Raw genomic sequence first — 16,499 nt, forward strand, 5'->3', positions numbered from 1 at the left:
ACTAGACATGCCCTATGATTTCACTGCTGACATGTCTGACCCTGAAACTTGGGGTCAGTCACTCAGACCTCGACTGCTTACCTTGGTCTGAGCAATTCAGCCAACTCCTCCAGTGCAGATACAGGCTCCTCAACCCCTATGCAACAGGACCCCTGGGGACACCACAGCACTCTCTGTACCGCCCCCAACCCCCTGGCCCCACATGTGGTGGCCGCCAGACATGGACTCACCCACCCACACCTGTTATAAACATTATCCATGTGCCTACTGCTGTCCATCTGTGTGGCTTTCACAAAGGGAAGGGGGAAGAAAAAAGGTCAATATATATTTTTCTACCTCTGGGAAAACTTGTAACAATTGGTTAGGACTCAGAATACAAGGAGGCAGTGAGTGTAAGTGCTCAGCGGTGAACTGAGACTGACAGTTATCTGTCTGCATGTGCCCCCGTCACCCTCGAGCCATCAAACACCTCATTTGATCAAGAAGCATGGGCTGCAAAGCTGAACTGACTGAGACCTGGGAGCCAGCGTGTGTGTGTGCACACGCGTGTGTCAGGCATTCTTACATGTTCTCCTACCATATAGTAGTGTAAACCAGAACTTTTACAGTTTTATAAGCATTTGGCTCAATGTGAATGATGGAGGCCAGGAATGATGAGAGAAAAAAGTCAACTCTTTAAACTTTCTTTTCCCGCCCCTGAGCATGTGGAGCTCCTCTTGGCAAGTGGGAAGGAGCTCCTTTCCTCTTTTAGCCTTCACTCAGTCCCAGGATCATCCCCAGAAAGGCCTTTGGGAAAGAGCAGTGTTTCCGTGGCTGTTTCCACAAAGATGGAGCCAGAGAGATGAGGGTGAGCATAAGCTTGGGTCACTGTCCGCTTTAGGGGACAGGAAGAAGTGGGGAAAGGTGGGTAAAGAGGCTGGTCCTTGGGTTGGCACATACAGTGATGACATTTAAAAATCTAATACCCTATAAGGACCTCTAGCAATGTAAGAAGACATTGATCAGAGGCAGATAGCCCTCCAGTATCCATTGAGAACAGAGGCCGTCTTGGTGCTTTCCCTTGGCCTTTGACATACGTGATGAGGGCCACATCATTTGATTTTCCCTGACCTGAGTTTTTCTACAAGTGAAAATAGTGAGCATTAACTAGGCACTTTACTACATGCTGGTCCCTCATCTAAGCTTGTAACCTGGATTACACTTGCTCATCGTCACAGTCACCATATGAGGAAGGTACCCTGCTTTATGCCCATTTTAAACTAAAGTCCAGAGAGATGACATTACTTGCCCGAAGTGAGCCAGCTCATGTGCAGCAGAGCTGGGGTTTGAGCCCAAGTGGCACGACTCCAGAGCCTGCCTCACGAGCCACAACACCATGTGTCTCACAGGGGTGACGTTTCCAAGTTAAAGGCCAAGCCCTGGACGGAGGCCGCCTTGGTAGGACATATCTTTACCGGCTTTCTGCTGAGTGTCCTCAGCAGCCCAAAGCGCAACATCGGGAAGCTCCAGCTCTGTGCTCCAGCTCAGGCTGCAGTTCTGCGTGGCAGCTTCAGGCTTGGCTGCCCATCTGTTTTCCTCCTCTCACTCTCCCATCCCACTAAAAAGAGAAAGGCAAAGAACCTCTGGGTATTCAAAAGTGTCCCGGCCTGGTTTGAAAGACTCAGTTTGTCTAGAAACTATAATTGGTGCTGTTTGCAAACAAATTCTTACTAGCAAAGGATGATTTTTATTTTTCGATTGGTAGTTTGCCTGAATTCGATCGACGTCTGAGGCAAAATTAAAACATTGCTCCTTTGCCCTCACTGTGTCCCTGGGTCCGCCTACTCTGGTATTAGCCACCCCCTAGTTCACTGTTTTGACAAAAGTAGGTGCCCAAGGATCCCGGCCCCCACTGCCGAATGCCAGTGTCGATCTCAGGTTTTAAAGCAGATGTATGTTCTGAGCAGCTGCCGCGGGGGAGGGTCCGAAGGCCCCAGAGCCGGAGGACCGCGGCGTGGCGGTGGTTACCAGCCCGTGACCAGCAGGTCGCCCCTCCTTCTCTTGCAGTCCCTTCAATGACCGACCGATGTGCAGGATCTGCCACGAGGGCAGCAGTCAAGAGGACTTGCTCTCTCCGTGTGAATGTACAGGGACCTTGGGGACAATCCACCGGAGCTGCCTGGAACACTGGCTGTCGTCCTCAAACACCAGCTACTGTGAACTGTGCCACTTCAGGTTTGCAGTCGAGCGCAAACCCAGGCCGTTAGTGGAGGTCAGTAACTGGGGCACGTCTTGAAAACTTAGCTCTAATGAGCAAATGATGTCTGCTTTTATGCCCAGCTCACAGACCCTGTGCCGCTTCATTGAAGCATAGTAATAGCTGTGTGTGTATGTGTGTGTGTGTGCACACGCATGTGTGTGTGTGTGTGTGTGTGTGTGAGACGTGAGACACAGATTCAGCACTCGGGAGCCAATGGCAGAAAGGTGACCTCTATGAAGTGGAGATGAGAGAGTAGAAGAAATCAGTGTGAGGAGATAGGGGACGTTTTAGAGACTTGATCTCCATGTTTCCATTCCTGTGACACGGAGCAAGCAGATCAAACACTGTTCTCTTTGCACACCGTTGCTCACCTTGAAGCAACAGATAAATGGGCATTTGGGTTGCCTAGTCTGAGAAATCTTTGTAGAAAAGTATAATGGCATGTGTGCTCAGTCACTTCAGTCGTATCCAACTCTTTGTGACCCTATGGACTGTAACCCGCCAGGCTCCTTGTACATAGGATTCTCCAGGCAAGAATACTGGAGTGGGGTGTAGTATAATGCACATAGACCTACACTTCTGCGTTTGACTAGTTCTACACCTTAGGTAAGTGACTTCACCTCTTGGAGTTACTATGAGGGGTAAATGAATTAATATTTATAAAACACTTGTAATCTTAGGTATACATGCAAGACTTTGAATAAAAAAAATTCTCTCCTAGGAAATTACACACAAGCTTTTTTCAGCCAATAACCTAGTATTTATATCTCTTTTCTTAAAAGTGATGCTGTCAACCCAGCCATTAAAATGGCAGGACATTATCTTTCCTATTTTAGGAACCACATGATTCTTCTTTAGACCCAGGGTCTGGTCTTGTATTATTGTTGTTCAGTTGCTAAATTGTGTCTGGTTCTTTGCCACCCCATGGACTGCAGTATGCCAGGCTTCCGTGTCCTCCCCTGTCTCCCAGAGTTTGCTCAAATTCATGGCTGTTGAGTCAGTGATGCTATCTATCTCATCCTCTGCTGCCTCCTCCTTTTACCTTCAATCTTTCTCCACATCAGTGTCTTTTCCACTGAGTTTACCTCTTCACATCAGGTGGCCAAGGTTTTGGAGCTTCAGCTTTAGCATCAGTCCTTCCAGTAAATATTCAAGGTTAATTTCTTTTAGGATTGACTGGTTTGATCTTGTAGTCCAAGGGACTCTCAAGAGTCTTCTTCAGCACCACAATTCAAAAGCATCAATTCTTTGGTGCTCAGCCTTCTTTGTGGTCCAGCTCTCACATCCATACATGACTACTGGACAAACTATAGCTTTGATTATACAGACCTTTGTCAGCAAAGTGATATCTCTGCTTTTTAATATGCTGTCTAGGTTTATCACAGTTTTCCTTCCAAGGAGCAAGTGTCTTTGTATTAACTGGAGAAATCGGAAAAGTTATTAGATTATTTTTGCCTTCTCTCCTACTCCCCAGCTGCCAGTCAATCAAAAATTGCATATTGGCAACAATAAATATTCTAGTACACTTGAACCAGAGCTAGCTGGAAGGGGCCAAGACATTGTGCCTATAATCCAGTTGGGCTGATAACCTCATTTCAGCTGACTCAGTGGAACTTTGACACTAAACTAAAGCTAGAAATCAAGAAGCCCTTCTTGGAGGCTATTTAAAACAGCATGTTAGCGTGTTGGCACTAAGGTTCTAGAGAGCTCTGTTTATACATTTTCTTGGTTCTGACCTTGAAAATCTAATCCGGACCTATAACTGGGGGCTGTTTTAGCTGTGACCTCCTTGTCAAACGGCACAAAATTTATTTGACTTGCCCCAATAAACTCAATACTCCTTTTAAAGATTCTAGATCAAGTGACCTCTTAATTTAGGTGTCTTGCTGCTTGACATCTACTTCCAGAAATTCATTTTTGTAGAGTGCCATGAGTATTTAGCTCACCACAACATTCCTTGGGATTTTCATTTCAGAACTTCTCTGCAGAGGAGGAAATATAATTAAATAATAAACAAAGGAGGCAAAGATTTTCAAGCCCAATAGCAAAAGTTAAAAAGAAGCCTATTTCTCCTTTCCAGAAACTTTGTGGAACCTCCCCAGCTTGATATTGCAGCTCTTTCCAGGGCAGCTGGCTTCCCAAAGTAAGAAAATCTTGCTTCGAAATGGGCTGTATCCAGTGGTCTTTTTTTAAAACTGGTCTCTCCCCAGTAGAGAAGACTTTTTACTTGGCAAAAACCCCAGTGTGTGTATGCATAATAGCTAACAAAGGCTGGGGTTGGGGGTGCATGCATGTCAGATAACACACATGTGTCAGGTCATGCAGTGAACCATTGCAGGCTCAGAGAGGCACATGTACCCCCCACACAGAGGTTTCTTCAGAGCCACAGGTGTCAGGCTGTAGATGGACTCTTGGGTCTCAGACCACTGTCATTAAACAAGGAAACAAGGCAAAAGACCTTGAGAATGTGTGAGGTGCTCTACAAGATTGAGGGCCTCGCCTACAAAAACTTCACCCAAACGGTCACTGGTGGTGAAATTTTCATTGCACAAATGGAATGTGACATTTTTCAGAGTTAATGATGATTGAACAAGTTGAAAGTGAAAGGCGGGCCTTCTCAAGCTGGGGGAGGCTGGCCGTTTGATCATCCGATGGCGAGATGAACTTGCTGTTTGACCACAGGCAATAAAAAGAAGTTGTCTTTGGTTTCTCAGCTGGAGGACAAATGAGAACCAGGTGCAGGCAGATTTTTAAACAAATGACATTACTAATTGACTTTTCTCTTCTTACCAAAGGGCAAGTTTATTCACAGTGAGCATTGCTTCTCAATATGTTTACTTCAAGATGAAAATGAATCTTTTCAGCAAATCAGCAAAACCTGCCGATTTGGGTTTAAGCATTAGGAGTATTGTTACTTTATTTATCATTTTCCCTCTTTAATTGCTTTAATCATTACTTTATTTACCAGTTGGTTCTGCCTTCTCATTAAAGCAAGAAAATTCCATAACATTTCATTTCAAAATCAATGTGATAGTAACAACTCCCATTGCTAGAGGAAGCGGTTTAAAAAGCCATTTATAAATTTTATTTGTCAGCATCCAGACATTACATCAGTCGGAATTGCTTAACTCCTCAGACTCCCATTCTTTAGTAAACTCTCAGTCCTTCATCCACCGCAAGCCTTCATCTTCCTCAATCCCATTCTGAAGATACTTCTTCTCCTATTGTTTCTTACACTCTCTGCAGCCAGCAGCTGGATGTTCATTTTTTAACAGATCAGGAACCCAAAGCTATCTTCTACACAGGCTGCTATTTACAGTCTTTCTTCCCTCTCCTTGCAAAGAATGAGTTTCTACTCAAAATGGCCAAGTCAATAGACTGATTATTAATAGTATCTCCAAACTGGGCATCACTTCTCCACTTTCCACTGACCATCTGGGTGACATACCTGTTTCTCTGAGCTGCAGTGTGGAGGGTGAACTGCAGATTCTACATGATCTCTTTGGTCTCTAAAAGGCTCAAATTCTTGTGCAAAAAAAAAAAAAAATTCTACACTTAAAATCAGCCCACTGTAAGGTGAGTAAATTATATTGTGTTGGCCAAAAAGTCCATTCCGATTTTTCTATATGCTGTCACAGGAAAACCCAAATAAACTTTTTGGCCAACCCAGTGCTTAAGTAAGTTGCTGTGTGTATCTACTTACCTACCTACCTAGATGGCGAGACTAATTCTTTTCGTCTTTTTAATTCATTGCCAGTTTTATACCCTAAATATTTTCTTGGTGCTAAGTAAGCTAGTATAACAAGTTAGTTTCAACCCAAGAGAGTTGGTTGGGTTTAATCAATTATGGGTGGATTTCCTCTATGGTCCAGCTAGTGTAAATCTCCTAAAAGATCTGTGTCTACTTGGGCAAAGTTTGAAAGGAAGGCATTCGAACTGTCCATAGCAAAAAGGAAAACAGACATAACCCATTTACACTTCATACCTACCCAGCCAGCACTTCTCTCAGGAAGGATACGTATTTTTGTTGATGATGGAAAATGTGTCCAGTGGCAATTTGTCAGGTGAATTGGCCCCAAGAATATTGACCTGGTAGAATGCAGTAAATAGACATCCACTAACCATAAAAGGATTCACGGAATAACCAGCCTGGGTGGTTTTATGGTCTCCTCTCTACTCATTTTCAGTTTTCCTCATTTCCGTCTGTAAGATGAACTCTAATACCATTCTTTTATAAGGGTGAAATACAGCAAACCAATAAAAATAGCACAATTTGTTCCCAAAAATGTGTGCCTTGACTTCCGCCTTTTGCCGTGATTGCATATCTGATTGAGCAGTTTGCCAAGGAAGTCCAGCTCATTGTGTGCAGATAGCGTGCTTACAACATCAGCTTCTAGGATGGGAACATGTGCCACTGGGCTTTCCTAAGACGTATATCAGTAACACCTGCCCTTGCCCAGGAAATTCATGAGGTAATAGATCAGCTCAACAATGTCAAGATTAAAATGAAACAGCCAGGAAATGGTGGAAATCTGCAGGAAAGGTTTCCTAGGATCTGATCTGTCTCCAAACAGGAAAACATGGTGATTTTTCACAGAAGGAGTGATTAGGTTTCTGTATTCCTATTTCCTTTACACAAGCCCAACTGATTGATAGGAATTGTATGAACAATTTAAAAGCTGTTCCCGGTTGAGTCTGAGGTTGAGCTAAATTGAAACTGAGAGTGTTTTCACACATACCAGTTACTCAGAATAATGGAATGTAAAGCTTGGGAGATGAGGATTAAAGACGTTTTTTCCCAAACTTTTCATTTATAATTTTTTAAGTCACTGGAGGAAAATGGTTTTAAAGTGTGCCTAGGATTCAAAGTCATCTTCAGCTATACAAAAGAGAGCAGGGTTGAACTGCTGTGAAGAAATGACTTTGTACCTTGGCACTTGGCTATTTAATAGATTTGAGACTTCACTGAAACCCTCCTACTATGTTTCTGTCAGGCTTGGGAAAGGATGTTACTCACTTCATCATAGTGGATTTGGTTTTGTTTTGTTTTTTTTTTTTTACTCTATTTTATATTGGAGTATAGTTGATTAACAATGTTGTTAGTTTCAGGGGCACAGCAAAGTGATTCAATTATATATATACATGTACCTATTCTTTTTCAAATTCTTTTCCCATGTAGGTTATTACAGAGTATTGAGTAGAGTTCCCTGCGCTATACAATAGGTCCTCATTGGTTATCTGTTTTAAAATACAGCAGTGTGTACATATGTATTCTTCTAGGTGAAAATGTGCTGGCATGCTGCAGTCCATGGGGTCGCAGAGTCAGACATGACCGAGCGACTGAACAACAAGTTTAAAATGTGAAGTTTTGGTTTCAGAGTGTTCGTTTTCATCAGCAAACCCCTGTAGCCTTGGGATAATTAAGGAATGACACCAGAGAGGATAGGAACTGATGGAGGAAGCTTCCCAGGCATGAAGACCCCCTGCGTCCTCAAAGGAAGGTGGGCAACCTCCCCTCTGCATTCTAGCCAGTGAGCAAAGCACAACCCAAGAGTAAGGTGGCCAGACTGTAATCACAGCATGTGATAGGCCGTCACAAAGCCTCTGTTCATTAAACAGACGGATAAATGGAGAATCTTCCTCCCAACTGCAAACCATATATCATATTTGGAGCCTGTGGTGGTACATCAAAGAGAATGACCCTTTGCCCTTCAGTTCAAGACAGACACAGTTGGACAAGGGCTTGTATAATACAAACCAGCACCACTGCTTTGAGCCACACAACAAATGTGGTGATTCTGACAAATTCTGCCTGCCTTCTAGTCATCAGTCCTCCATCAGGTTTTCAGGAAGGCAGGTGGCAGGAGCCCTGTTCCACCAGCAACCAGTGAGGAGAAAACGTGTGCTTCAGAGCTTGGCCAGGAGACGCTGACCAGAGTTAGAGGAGGGAGACTGGGAGTGGGGAGGGTCAGGCCAGCTGGGAAGATCCAGGCCCCAGCTGGCCTTTGTCAAGCTTTTTGGAGTGCAAGCTCTGGGCAAGCAAAGCCTTCAGCATGGTCTGCAGGGGAAGAGATGGTCTTGCCCATGTGGTAGATGAAGACACAGGTTTACCGTGGGCCTCCCTCGTGGCTCAGATGGTGAAGAATCTGCCTACAATGCAGGAGACCCAGGTTTGATCCCCTAGAGAAGGCCATGGAAGTCCACTCCAGTTGCCTGGAGAACTCCATGGACAGAGGAGCCTGGTGGGCTACAGCCCACGGCGTCACAAAGAGTTGGACACAGAGTAACTAACACTCACTCACATGAGTTCAAAATCCCCACAAGGAGCAAGGAAGGTCTCAGGTACCGCTCTCAGGGCTTGCTCTCCTCCTGTGTTCTGGAGGGATGAGGAAAAGCCACACGCAGTGTCTGAGCGGTGGGGTGGGGAATGGATTTACCTGAATCCACGTGGAGCTCCCACTTCCCTCCCTCCTGTCCACCAAGCATGGGGCCTCAGCTTCCCCAGGGCTGATCAGGCCCTTCCTCTCCAGCCCTGTCTCCTGGAGGCAGCTCTTCCAGCCACTTCAGGCCAGGTTGAGGCTCCCAAAGCCAAGAGCAAAGGAAAGGTTACATAACAGAAAGGGGGCGTGGTGAGGGACTCTGGTGTCTGTTTTTCAGAGAACACAACAAAAGCCCCTCACACTGAGTGACATCTGTGCTGGTGACTTTTCCTAGCAGGGCTTAACACCCCGGCTGCGGCTGCAGTTATAGAACCATGAGACAGCCAGCTGGCCGCCCACTGCCTCAGTGAGAACCTGAACAAACCATTCCTCCTCTGAATGCATCAGTCTTCTCCCCAGTAAAGCAGAGCAGAACTAGCCAACGTATGACCTCATTCTTGCACACAGGTGTGCTTTATTGAATTAACACTCTTTTTTTAAAAATTGAATGCCTTCAGGTTGGACATGCATGCACTGTCTAGTTCCCGAGGGTCTTGCCTTTTGCTTAGTCCCCCCCAGTCCTCTTCACCCTCTGCAGCATGTGCCTGCTTCTTACATTTGAGATTCCAAAATTGGGTGGCATCCCCTACCTTTAAAACCTAACATTAGACAGTGTATTAAAAAGCAGAGACATCACTTTGCTGACAAGTCAGGTCCATACAGTCAAAGCTATGGTCTTTGCAGTGGTCATGTATGGATGTGAGAGTTGGACCATGAAGAAGGCTGAGCACCAAAGAATGACGCTTTCAAACTGTGACGCTGGAGAAGACTCTTGAGAGTCCCTTGCACTGCAAGGAGATCAAACCAGTCAATCCTAAAGGAAATCAACCCTGAGTACTCATTGGAAGGACTGATGCTGAAGCTTAAGCTCCAATACTTTGGCCACCTGATATGAAGAGCTGACTCATTGGAAAAGATCATGATGCCGGGAAAGATTGAGAGCAAGAGAAGAGAGTGGCGGAGGATGAGACGGTTGGATAGCATCACCAATTCAGTGGCCATGAACTTGGGCAAGCTCCAGGAGATGGTGAGGGACAGGGAGCCATGGCATCCATTGAGTTGCAGAGTCAGACATGACTTAGCAACTGAACAACAACCCCACCTTTAAAAGAATTTGCCAATGGTATGTGATTTCTTGCTACCAACATCTTTCTCCCAAAGTAGTACAGACTGAACTTAATGATCTCCTCCCATTGTCCCCACATTATGAGTGAGATGAAATGGCTGGTTCAAAATCACACAATTAATGAACCAGTAAGAGAGAGAGTATTAGCACAGACACTGGTGAGAACTACCGTGCACCGCAGCATGCCTTGGTGTTGGCCAAGCACTTCCTTGCCTTCCTTGTCACCAGCCTCCCTATCCTTTGTCCAGTAGTTGAGATGACCTGCCTGATGACTGAAGTCTAGAGATGCTTAATCCTACAGTTGTTCGGCTTTGGATTTTTCTCTTGATTCTGGTGGCTAATTTGGCAGTTGCTTCGTTACTTAAAGCTTAGTTACAAAGAAGCTGTTTTAAGGTATCTATTAAATTCACAGCTTGCTTCATTAAAAATCACTTCATTAAAAAGGCAAGCCAACTGAAGTGTTCACATGGCCATGCCAGATGGAAGGGAGCTAACTGCCTGGTGCCTGGGTGTTCAGCCCATCCACTGCTGGGAAAGGACTAATTTGGAGGGGAAATCCTGTTCCCTGCATAAAAAGAATTACAGGACCGATTCTAGCCTTTTCAGTTGTATTGATACTTGCAGTGACTTGGGTTGAAATACAAATCAGAAATCATGTTTTCAAAAGGACCTTTCTCAGACCTCCCTGGGGGCTCAAGTGAATAAGAACCCACCTGCCAATGCAGGAGACACAGGTTCGATCCCTGACCTGGGAAGATCCCACATGCCTCGGAGCAATTAAGCCCGAGTGCCACTACTATTGAGCCAGCAAACTGCAACGACTGTGCCCACGTGCTGCAGCTGCTGAAGCCCATGCTCCTCGACAAGAGGAGCCACCACAAGAAGCAGCCCAAGCATTGCAACAAAGAGTAGCCCCTTTGCTCACCACAAGAGAAAGCCCGTGCGAAGCAACGAAGATCCAGTGCAGCCAAAAACAAATTAATTCCATTTTTTAAATATAAATTTTATAAAAGGACCTCTCTCAGTCCTAGCAGCTGCCTTCAACCTCTCCCCATCTGAGGGTCCCTGGAACAGAGGCACAAAGATGCAAAACACTAGGAACTGGTTTACACAACTTTTTGATTTTAATTATTCTGTTATAACACATGGAGAGGACGGGAAAATATATATAAACAGTTGTGTATCCACCACCTACAACTAACGAATGTCACCATTTTGTGAGCGGCACTTCTTTTAAAGAACAGCCTCTTGAGGGGGCAGGGAGAAAATGTCTGTAGTCGTCACTAACTTGGGTTTCTTTGATGGCTTAAATGGTAAAGAGTTTGCCTGCAATGTGGGAGACCCGGATTCGATCCCTGGGTCAGAAAGATCTCCTGGAGGAGGCATGGCAATCCACTGCAGTATTCTTGCCTGAGGAATTCCATGGACAGAGGAGCCTGGTAGGCTACAGTCATGGGTTGCAAAGAGTCAGACACAACCAAGCAACTAACACACTTGTCACTAACTCATCCTCGGGTAGTATCAAAAACAGGAGAAGACTGAGCCTGTATCCCTGAAGCACATCTGGGCCAAGAACAAGCAAACAGAAGGAGACAGATAATCTTGAAAAATCCCAGCCCCTTTGAGCTCCCTCCACATGTAAGAACAAATAGTACAGCAGTGCTGGCCACCAAAGGGTCCACTTCTTTGAAAGGCAGACAGTTGGAAGCTATCATATGGGAGTCTGGGGGGTTGTCGGGGGTAAAGGAGAAAGTGTCCCTGGGCAGCTGGCCAGAGAGCTTTGTAAAGGCGAGTGTGATCAAGAAGCAGTGAAATGTCACTGCCTAACTACACCAAGGAATCATCTCTCCCCTAAGTCCTGCTGAAATAACAAGGCACAGTTAGCCCAGAGGAGCGGCCCTGTGCTGGTGAAGGCACCAGGTTGAACTGGAGGGAGACATAAATTGCATGAGCCCTGGTGCAAATTTCAGACACAGAGTTATCAGATATGCATAAAACTCCACACTGAGGGCATCTGCCTGCCCTCCTCTTGCCTTTTCAGTTTTAAGTGTCAACACCTGACACTTGTAGCTCCAAAGAAAGAATACACATTTTGAAATACATAATGGTCTGAAATATCGTGAGCAGTAAATGATTATGGTTAAATGGTGCCTAATGGACAATTACATTCGAATGAGCCAAGTAGAGAAGTATCTTCAGTTAGGCAGTAGGAGCCCAGTGGTCATTTATTCACTGAATAACACCCTTCTTTGCCCATTTATGCTAAGATCTCCATTTTCTAGCATAGACACAGATCTTGACATGATATTCCAATCCAGTGGCATTCATTAATTTCACTTTGAATCCATCTATTTTTATCCTTAAGATATTCACACCCCAGAGTTATCTCTTCTTAAATTATTTAACCATTTCCTAGTTCAAGGAGAGATGTGTATGCTGTACATCTTATATAGCCATCTTATTTCAGTGTATCTGGTATCCTATAATAGATATTATCCCATTTTATAGATAAAGAAGCTGAGATTCTGAGATGTAGTCACTCTTCAGAGATCTTAGACTTTGGGCCACAGGGCAGTAAGCAGAGAAGGTAGAAGAAGAATTTAGGTTCCTCTGGCTCCAGAGTCCATGCACTTGCCACCATACCTGGCTTCTTCCTTCCTGGCTCAAGAGGTCTTTCTTCCACTTGTTCACTGACATGTTAACACACAAGCACACACAGAACTGAGGGCTTCTTTACCAACAGCCAGAGTTTCTAAGGGACTATGTGTACTTTAGAAAGGGAAGCATGAAAAAAGTGATGACTAAAGCCCTGATGTGCCTCTTGACATTGACCCCATCTATTAAATACAGAGCTGTTGGTGAGGAGGGAGAGAGAAACAGGCAGAACAGAGAGGATTTTTAGGGCAGTGAACCTGTTCTGCATGATACCACAATTGTGGCCATGTGTCATTATACATTTGTCCAAACCCACTGAATATACACCAAGAGTGATGTACATTTATGCTGCTGTAAACTATGAACTTTAGGTAACAATGTAGGTGCATCGATTGTAACAAATGTAGCACTCTTGACGTGAGGCTGTTGATAGTGCTGGAGGCAGGGGATATATGGGGACTCTGTACTGTGCCCTCAATTTTTCTGTGAATATAAAACCACCTCTAAAAAATGAAGTGTATTAAAAACACAACAACAATGAGCTGTGCCAGACTAGGTGCTGGGCAGGTGGAATGGCATTTCTTCTCTGTGCTTCTGATGCTCTGGGCTCGTTGGGAAGCAAAGCTTGGCGGTACACCACCCTATTAGAAGCCAGAGAAGTCATTCTTCATTTCCAAGGGACTTTATATGCCCTGCCTTTCTCTCTTTTCATCTAGTTGCTCTTTCTCTGCATTTGTCTTCATTTCCATGAATCATAATATCACTCACTTCTTCCGAGGTCTCTACTAGGAGAGATGTTATTAGAAAGCTTGGTGAACCCCAAATGATTAAGAGCCTTTTCCCTCCTTTCAGGAGCAGGTTGTGAAGGTTAATTGCTTATAATATGGTTGTACACACGTGTGAGGTGAATTTCTTTAAACACTGTCATCTACATAACTCAGATTGGTGAAACTGATTTTGCAACTCATGAAGGAAAACACTGGTCTTTCTCTTGAATTATTTATATAATTGCCTCTGTTCTTTGCTTCCATTTCTTGACAGGTGCAGCAAATTTGGGGAAAGATAAGAAAAACCCTGTCAGGTCTTGTGGCTTTGTGTTCCTCCTCCATTGTTCACTAAACGTATATTCCCGTGCAGTGCCTCGTGGCTGCCTGCCTTCATTCATAAAGAAATAGGGACCCTGTGAGATTGCCTGGGATAAAATTGTTTCTTTGCAGCCCATTATTACAAAGCTAGAGGGATAGGTTTATGCTGTGATGGATATATGAGAGCAAAGTTATATTTGTGTGTGTCTAACATGAAAGAGAAAGAAAAACACTTTTAAAGCTTTTAGTTTAGAATACTGAAACACGGGCTTAATTCTTAGGTGTGCCACTTATTAAAATGTGTAAAAGATCTTGTTTGTAAAGACTGAGGTCAGATTAAAAGAAGAAAATGAAATATTTTCTAATCATTATTTTATCATCACTTCATCTCCAGCGATGCTATTAGAGACAGAAAGTTGGCATAAATGGTGAAGTTCAAACTCTTTTAGGGCTCTGAGGAAAAATGGCTAATGTAGTATATATGAAATGCTGCTGGCAGGTAGAAACTGCAGGAAAGTTGTAAAATAGAATTTATAGGCATTAAGGACTTATATCTGTGTAGAATCAATAAAAGCAGAAATCAGGAGATGAAGAGAAAATATTCGCCATCCTAGAAATTTATGCAACCTCTCCTAACACTGTGCTTACTTGGAAAGGCTAGCTCTTTGCATTAACGCTGGTAGATGATGGGAGAAAAGGGATGAGAGATGAAAGTACTAAAACGGCTCTAATATTTTTCTAAACACTGGCTCATCTGCTTAAAAGCTATGACTTTAATGTTGAAACCCAGAAGTCATTCATTCATCAAAATATACATATTTTCAGCTGTTTGTAAGACATACCTGACAGATACATATATCTGAAGAATAACCCTATTAGATGAAGTTGTGACAAGGTGGAAAGAAATACCTGCAAATCAGAATTCATGCAGGAGAAGGGATTCTTTAGGGAAATCTACAGGCCACTTCAGAATATTTTTACCAAGGGTGTTTCTCAGTCTCAGATTTTTAGAACACTTATTCAGATACAATTCATATACCATGTAGTTCACAGAAATTTTAGAACATTTTCATCACCTGAAAAAGAAACATCACACACTTCAGCCCTGACTCCCCAGTCCTCATATCTCTCCCTTCACACCCTCCCCCAGCCCTAGGCAACCAGGAATCTATTTTATATCTCTGTGGATCGATCTGCCTGTTCTGGATATTTCCTATAAATGGAACCCTGCAGTTGAGACTGGCTTCCTTCATGCAGCATAGGGTTTGCAAGGTCCAATGTCAGAATTTATAGAAAACATATCTTAAGCTTCCTTGCTATCATTTTTTACTCCTTCTGCACATTCTATTTACCTTAATATACTGCTTCCTCTCCTACTGCTGTCATTTACTGAGTCTTTAGCCTATGCCACTGTTCTAACCTGTACCACTTTCCTGTTCAACTATTTGTATATACAAACTTCTCCTTTTTTTTTGGCTGCACTGGGTCTTCATTGTGGCAGAGGTTCAGTAGTTGCATTGTGCAGGCTTAATTGACCTGCAGCACGTGGGGTCAAACCTGCATCCCCTGCTTTGGAAGGCAGATTCTTAATCACTGGACCACCAGAAAAGTCCCCAACCTTCTCCGTTTTAGAAAGGAAGAAAGTGGCACAGAGATGTGGATGGTTTATTCCCCTCTTAAAGTTTTGCCTTTTCCATATCAATATTTATGTGATGAAACCCTGTTCACTTTTATTGGGCAGAAATAATTATGCATTGATTTTATGTTGTCTGAAATTTTGCCATCTTTGCCCAGTAAAAGTCTTTTTTTTTTTTCCCTTAAGCCTTTTAATTTAGATGTTTTCATGATTCTGCTGCCCTACAACCACACAATTTATTTTTTAAATATCACAGTTTGTGCCCTAGGTTGATTTTTGTCTTAAATCTGGGTCTAAGGCGAGATTATGGATTCTCAGAAGGTAATCAACATCCTACTGCCCATATTCTGAAATTCATCAAAGCTCAGAAAGCTGGACCAGACCAAAGAGTGTCTTGAGACAGTTTATAGGAAAACGCGCTGGAACAGTACTGCTTCCCCTCAGTCATGTTTGAAAATAGGATCAAGGCTTGAATTCTCTCCCCTGAAATGCACAGACACCCCGTGTTCACATAAAGTCACAAAGGGGTCACAGATGTTCTGAAGCCCTGCGCCCAGGGTCAAACATCCTTGACCTACACAAACAGTCATATAGGCTGCAAGGGAACATGTAGACTGTCCAAAAGTGTCTCTTGCCCCCTTAAAAGGGAAACTTCTCATTGCTTCACTGCAAATTCCTTCTTCTGTGAGGAGGCCACATTATAAGTCTGCAGATATCCACAACAGTGGGTATGATTTGCTAGTGTTAAGGGGACAGCTGCTGATTCAGTTCTGCCCACACACAGCACTGGGCTGGTTATTAACTTGGGTCCTCCCATGGCTGGCTTGGTTCTACCACAGGGACACATGTCTCAGGGTCACTCAAGCTAGAAACGTCCCCTGGTTGAGGTCGAGCTTTCCCACAGACAGCAGCTGTGTCCTTCCAGCCGGTCTCCTGCTTGGCCTTCTGTAAACGCCAGTCCCTGACATCATGACCCCTGACATCCAGCCGTTGCCACTACTCCTTAAGAATGTCTTCCCTGAAGGCAGCCATGGGAGATTTGTAGCAAAATGGCCTACAAACACTGAACATAATCAAAACAACTCATGCCAGAAAAGGAAACTGGCACCCTCCCCTCATGTAACGCCATGGTGTATTTTTACTTGGTGGTCTGATGTTGTGGGACGCGCTCCTGTTGAAGGATATCTGAAGAGCCCAACGTGTGTGTGCTCAGTCATGTGTGACTCTCTGCGACTCCATGGACTGTAGCCCACCAGGTTCCTCTTGTCCATGGTATTTT

At 44.1% G+C, this 16,499-nt stretch overlaps 1 protein-coding gene across 2 annotated transcripts in view; it reads left to right on the forward strand.

The window, feature by feature from the left end:
• The window catches only part of MARCHF3 (membrane associated ring-CH-type finger 3), a 144,342-nt gene that overhangs the window by 107,801 nt on the left and 20,042 nt on the right, over positions 1 to 16,499 (forward strand). For both annotated transcript variants that reach the window (XM_061150873.1, XM_061150874.1), the window contains exon 3: positions 2,047 to 2,251. In XM_061150873.1, coding sequence (XP_061006856.1) covers positions 2,047 to 2,251 — 205 coding nt within the window. The remainder of the gene's footprint in view (positions 1 to 2,046; positions 2,252 to 16,499) is intronic.

The sequence above is a fragment of the Dama dama genome, chromosome 9 (assembly GCF_033118175.1).
Source record: "Dama dama isolate Ldn47 chromosome 9, ASM3311817v1, whole genome shotgun sequence".
Classification (NCBI taxonomy): domain Eukaryota; kingdom Metazoa; phylum Chordata; class Mammalia; order Artiodactyla; family Cervidae; genus Dama; species Dama dama.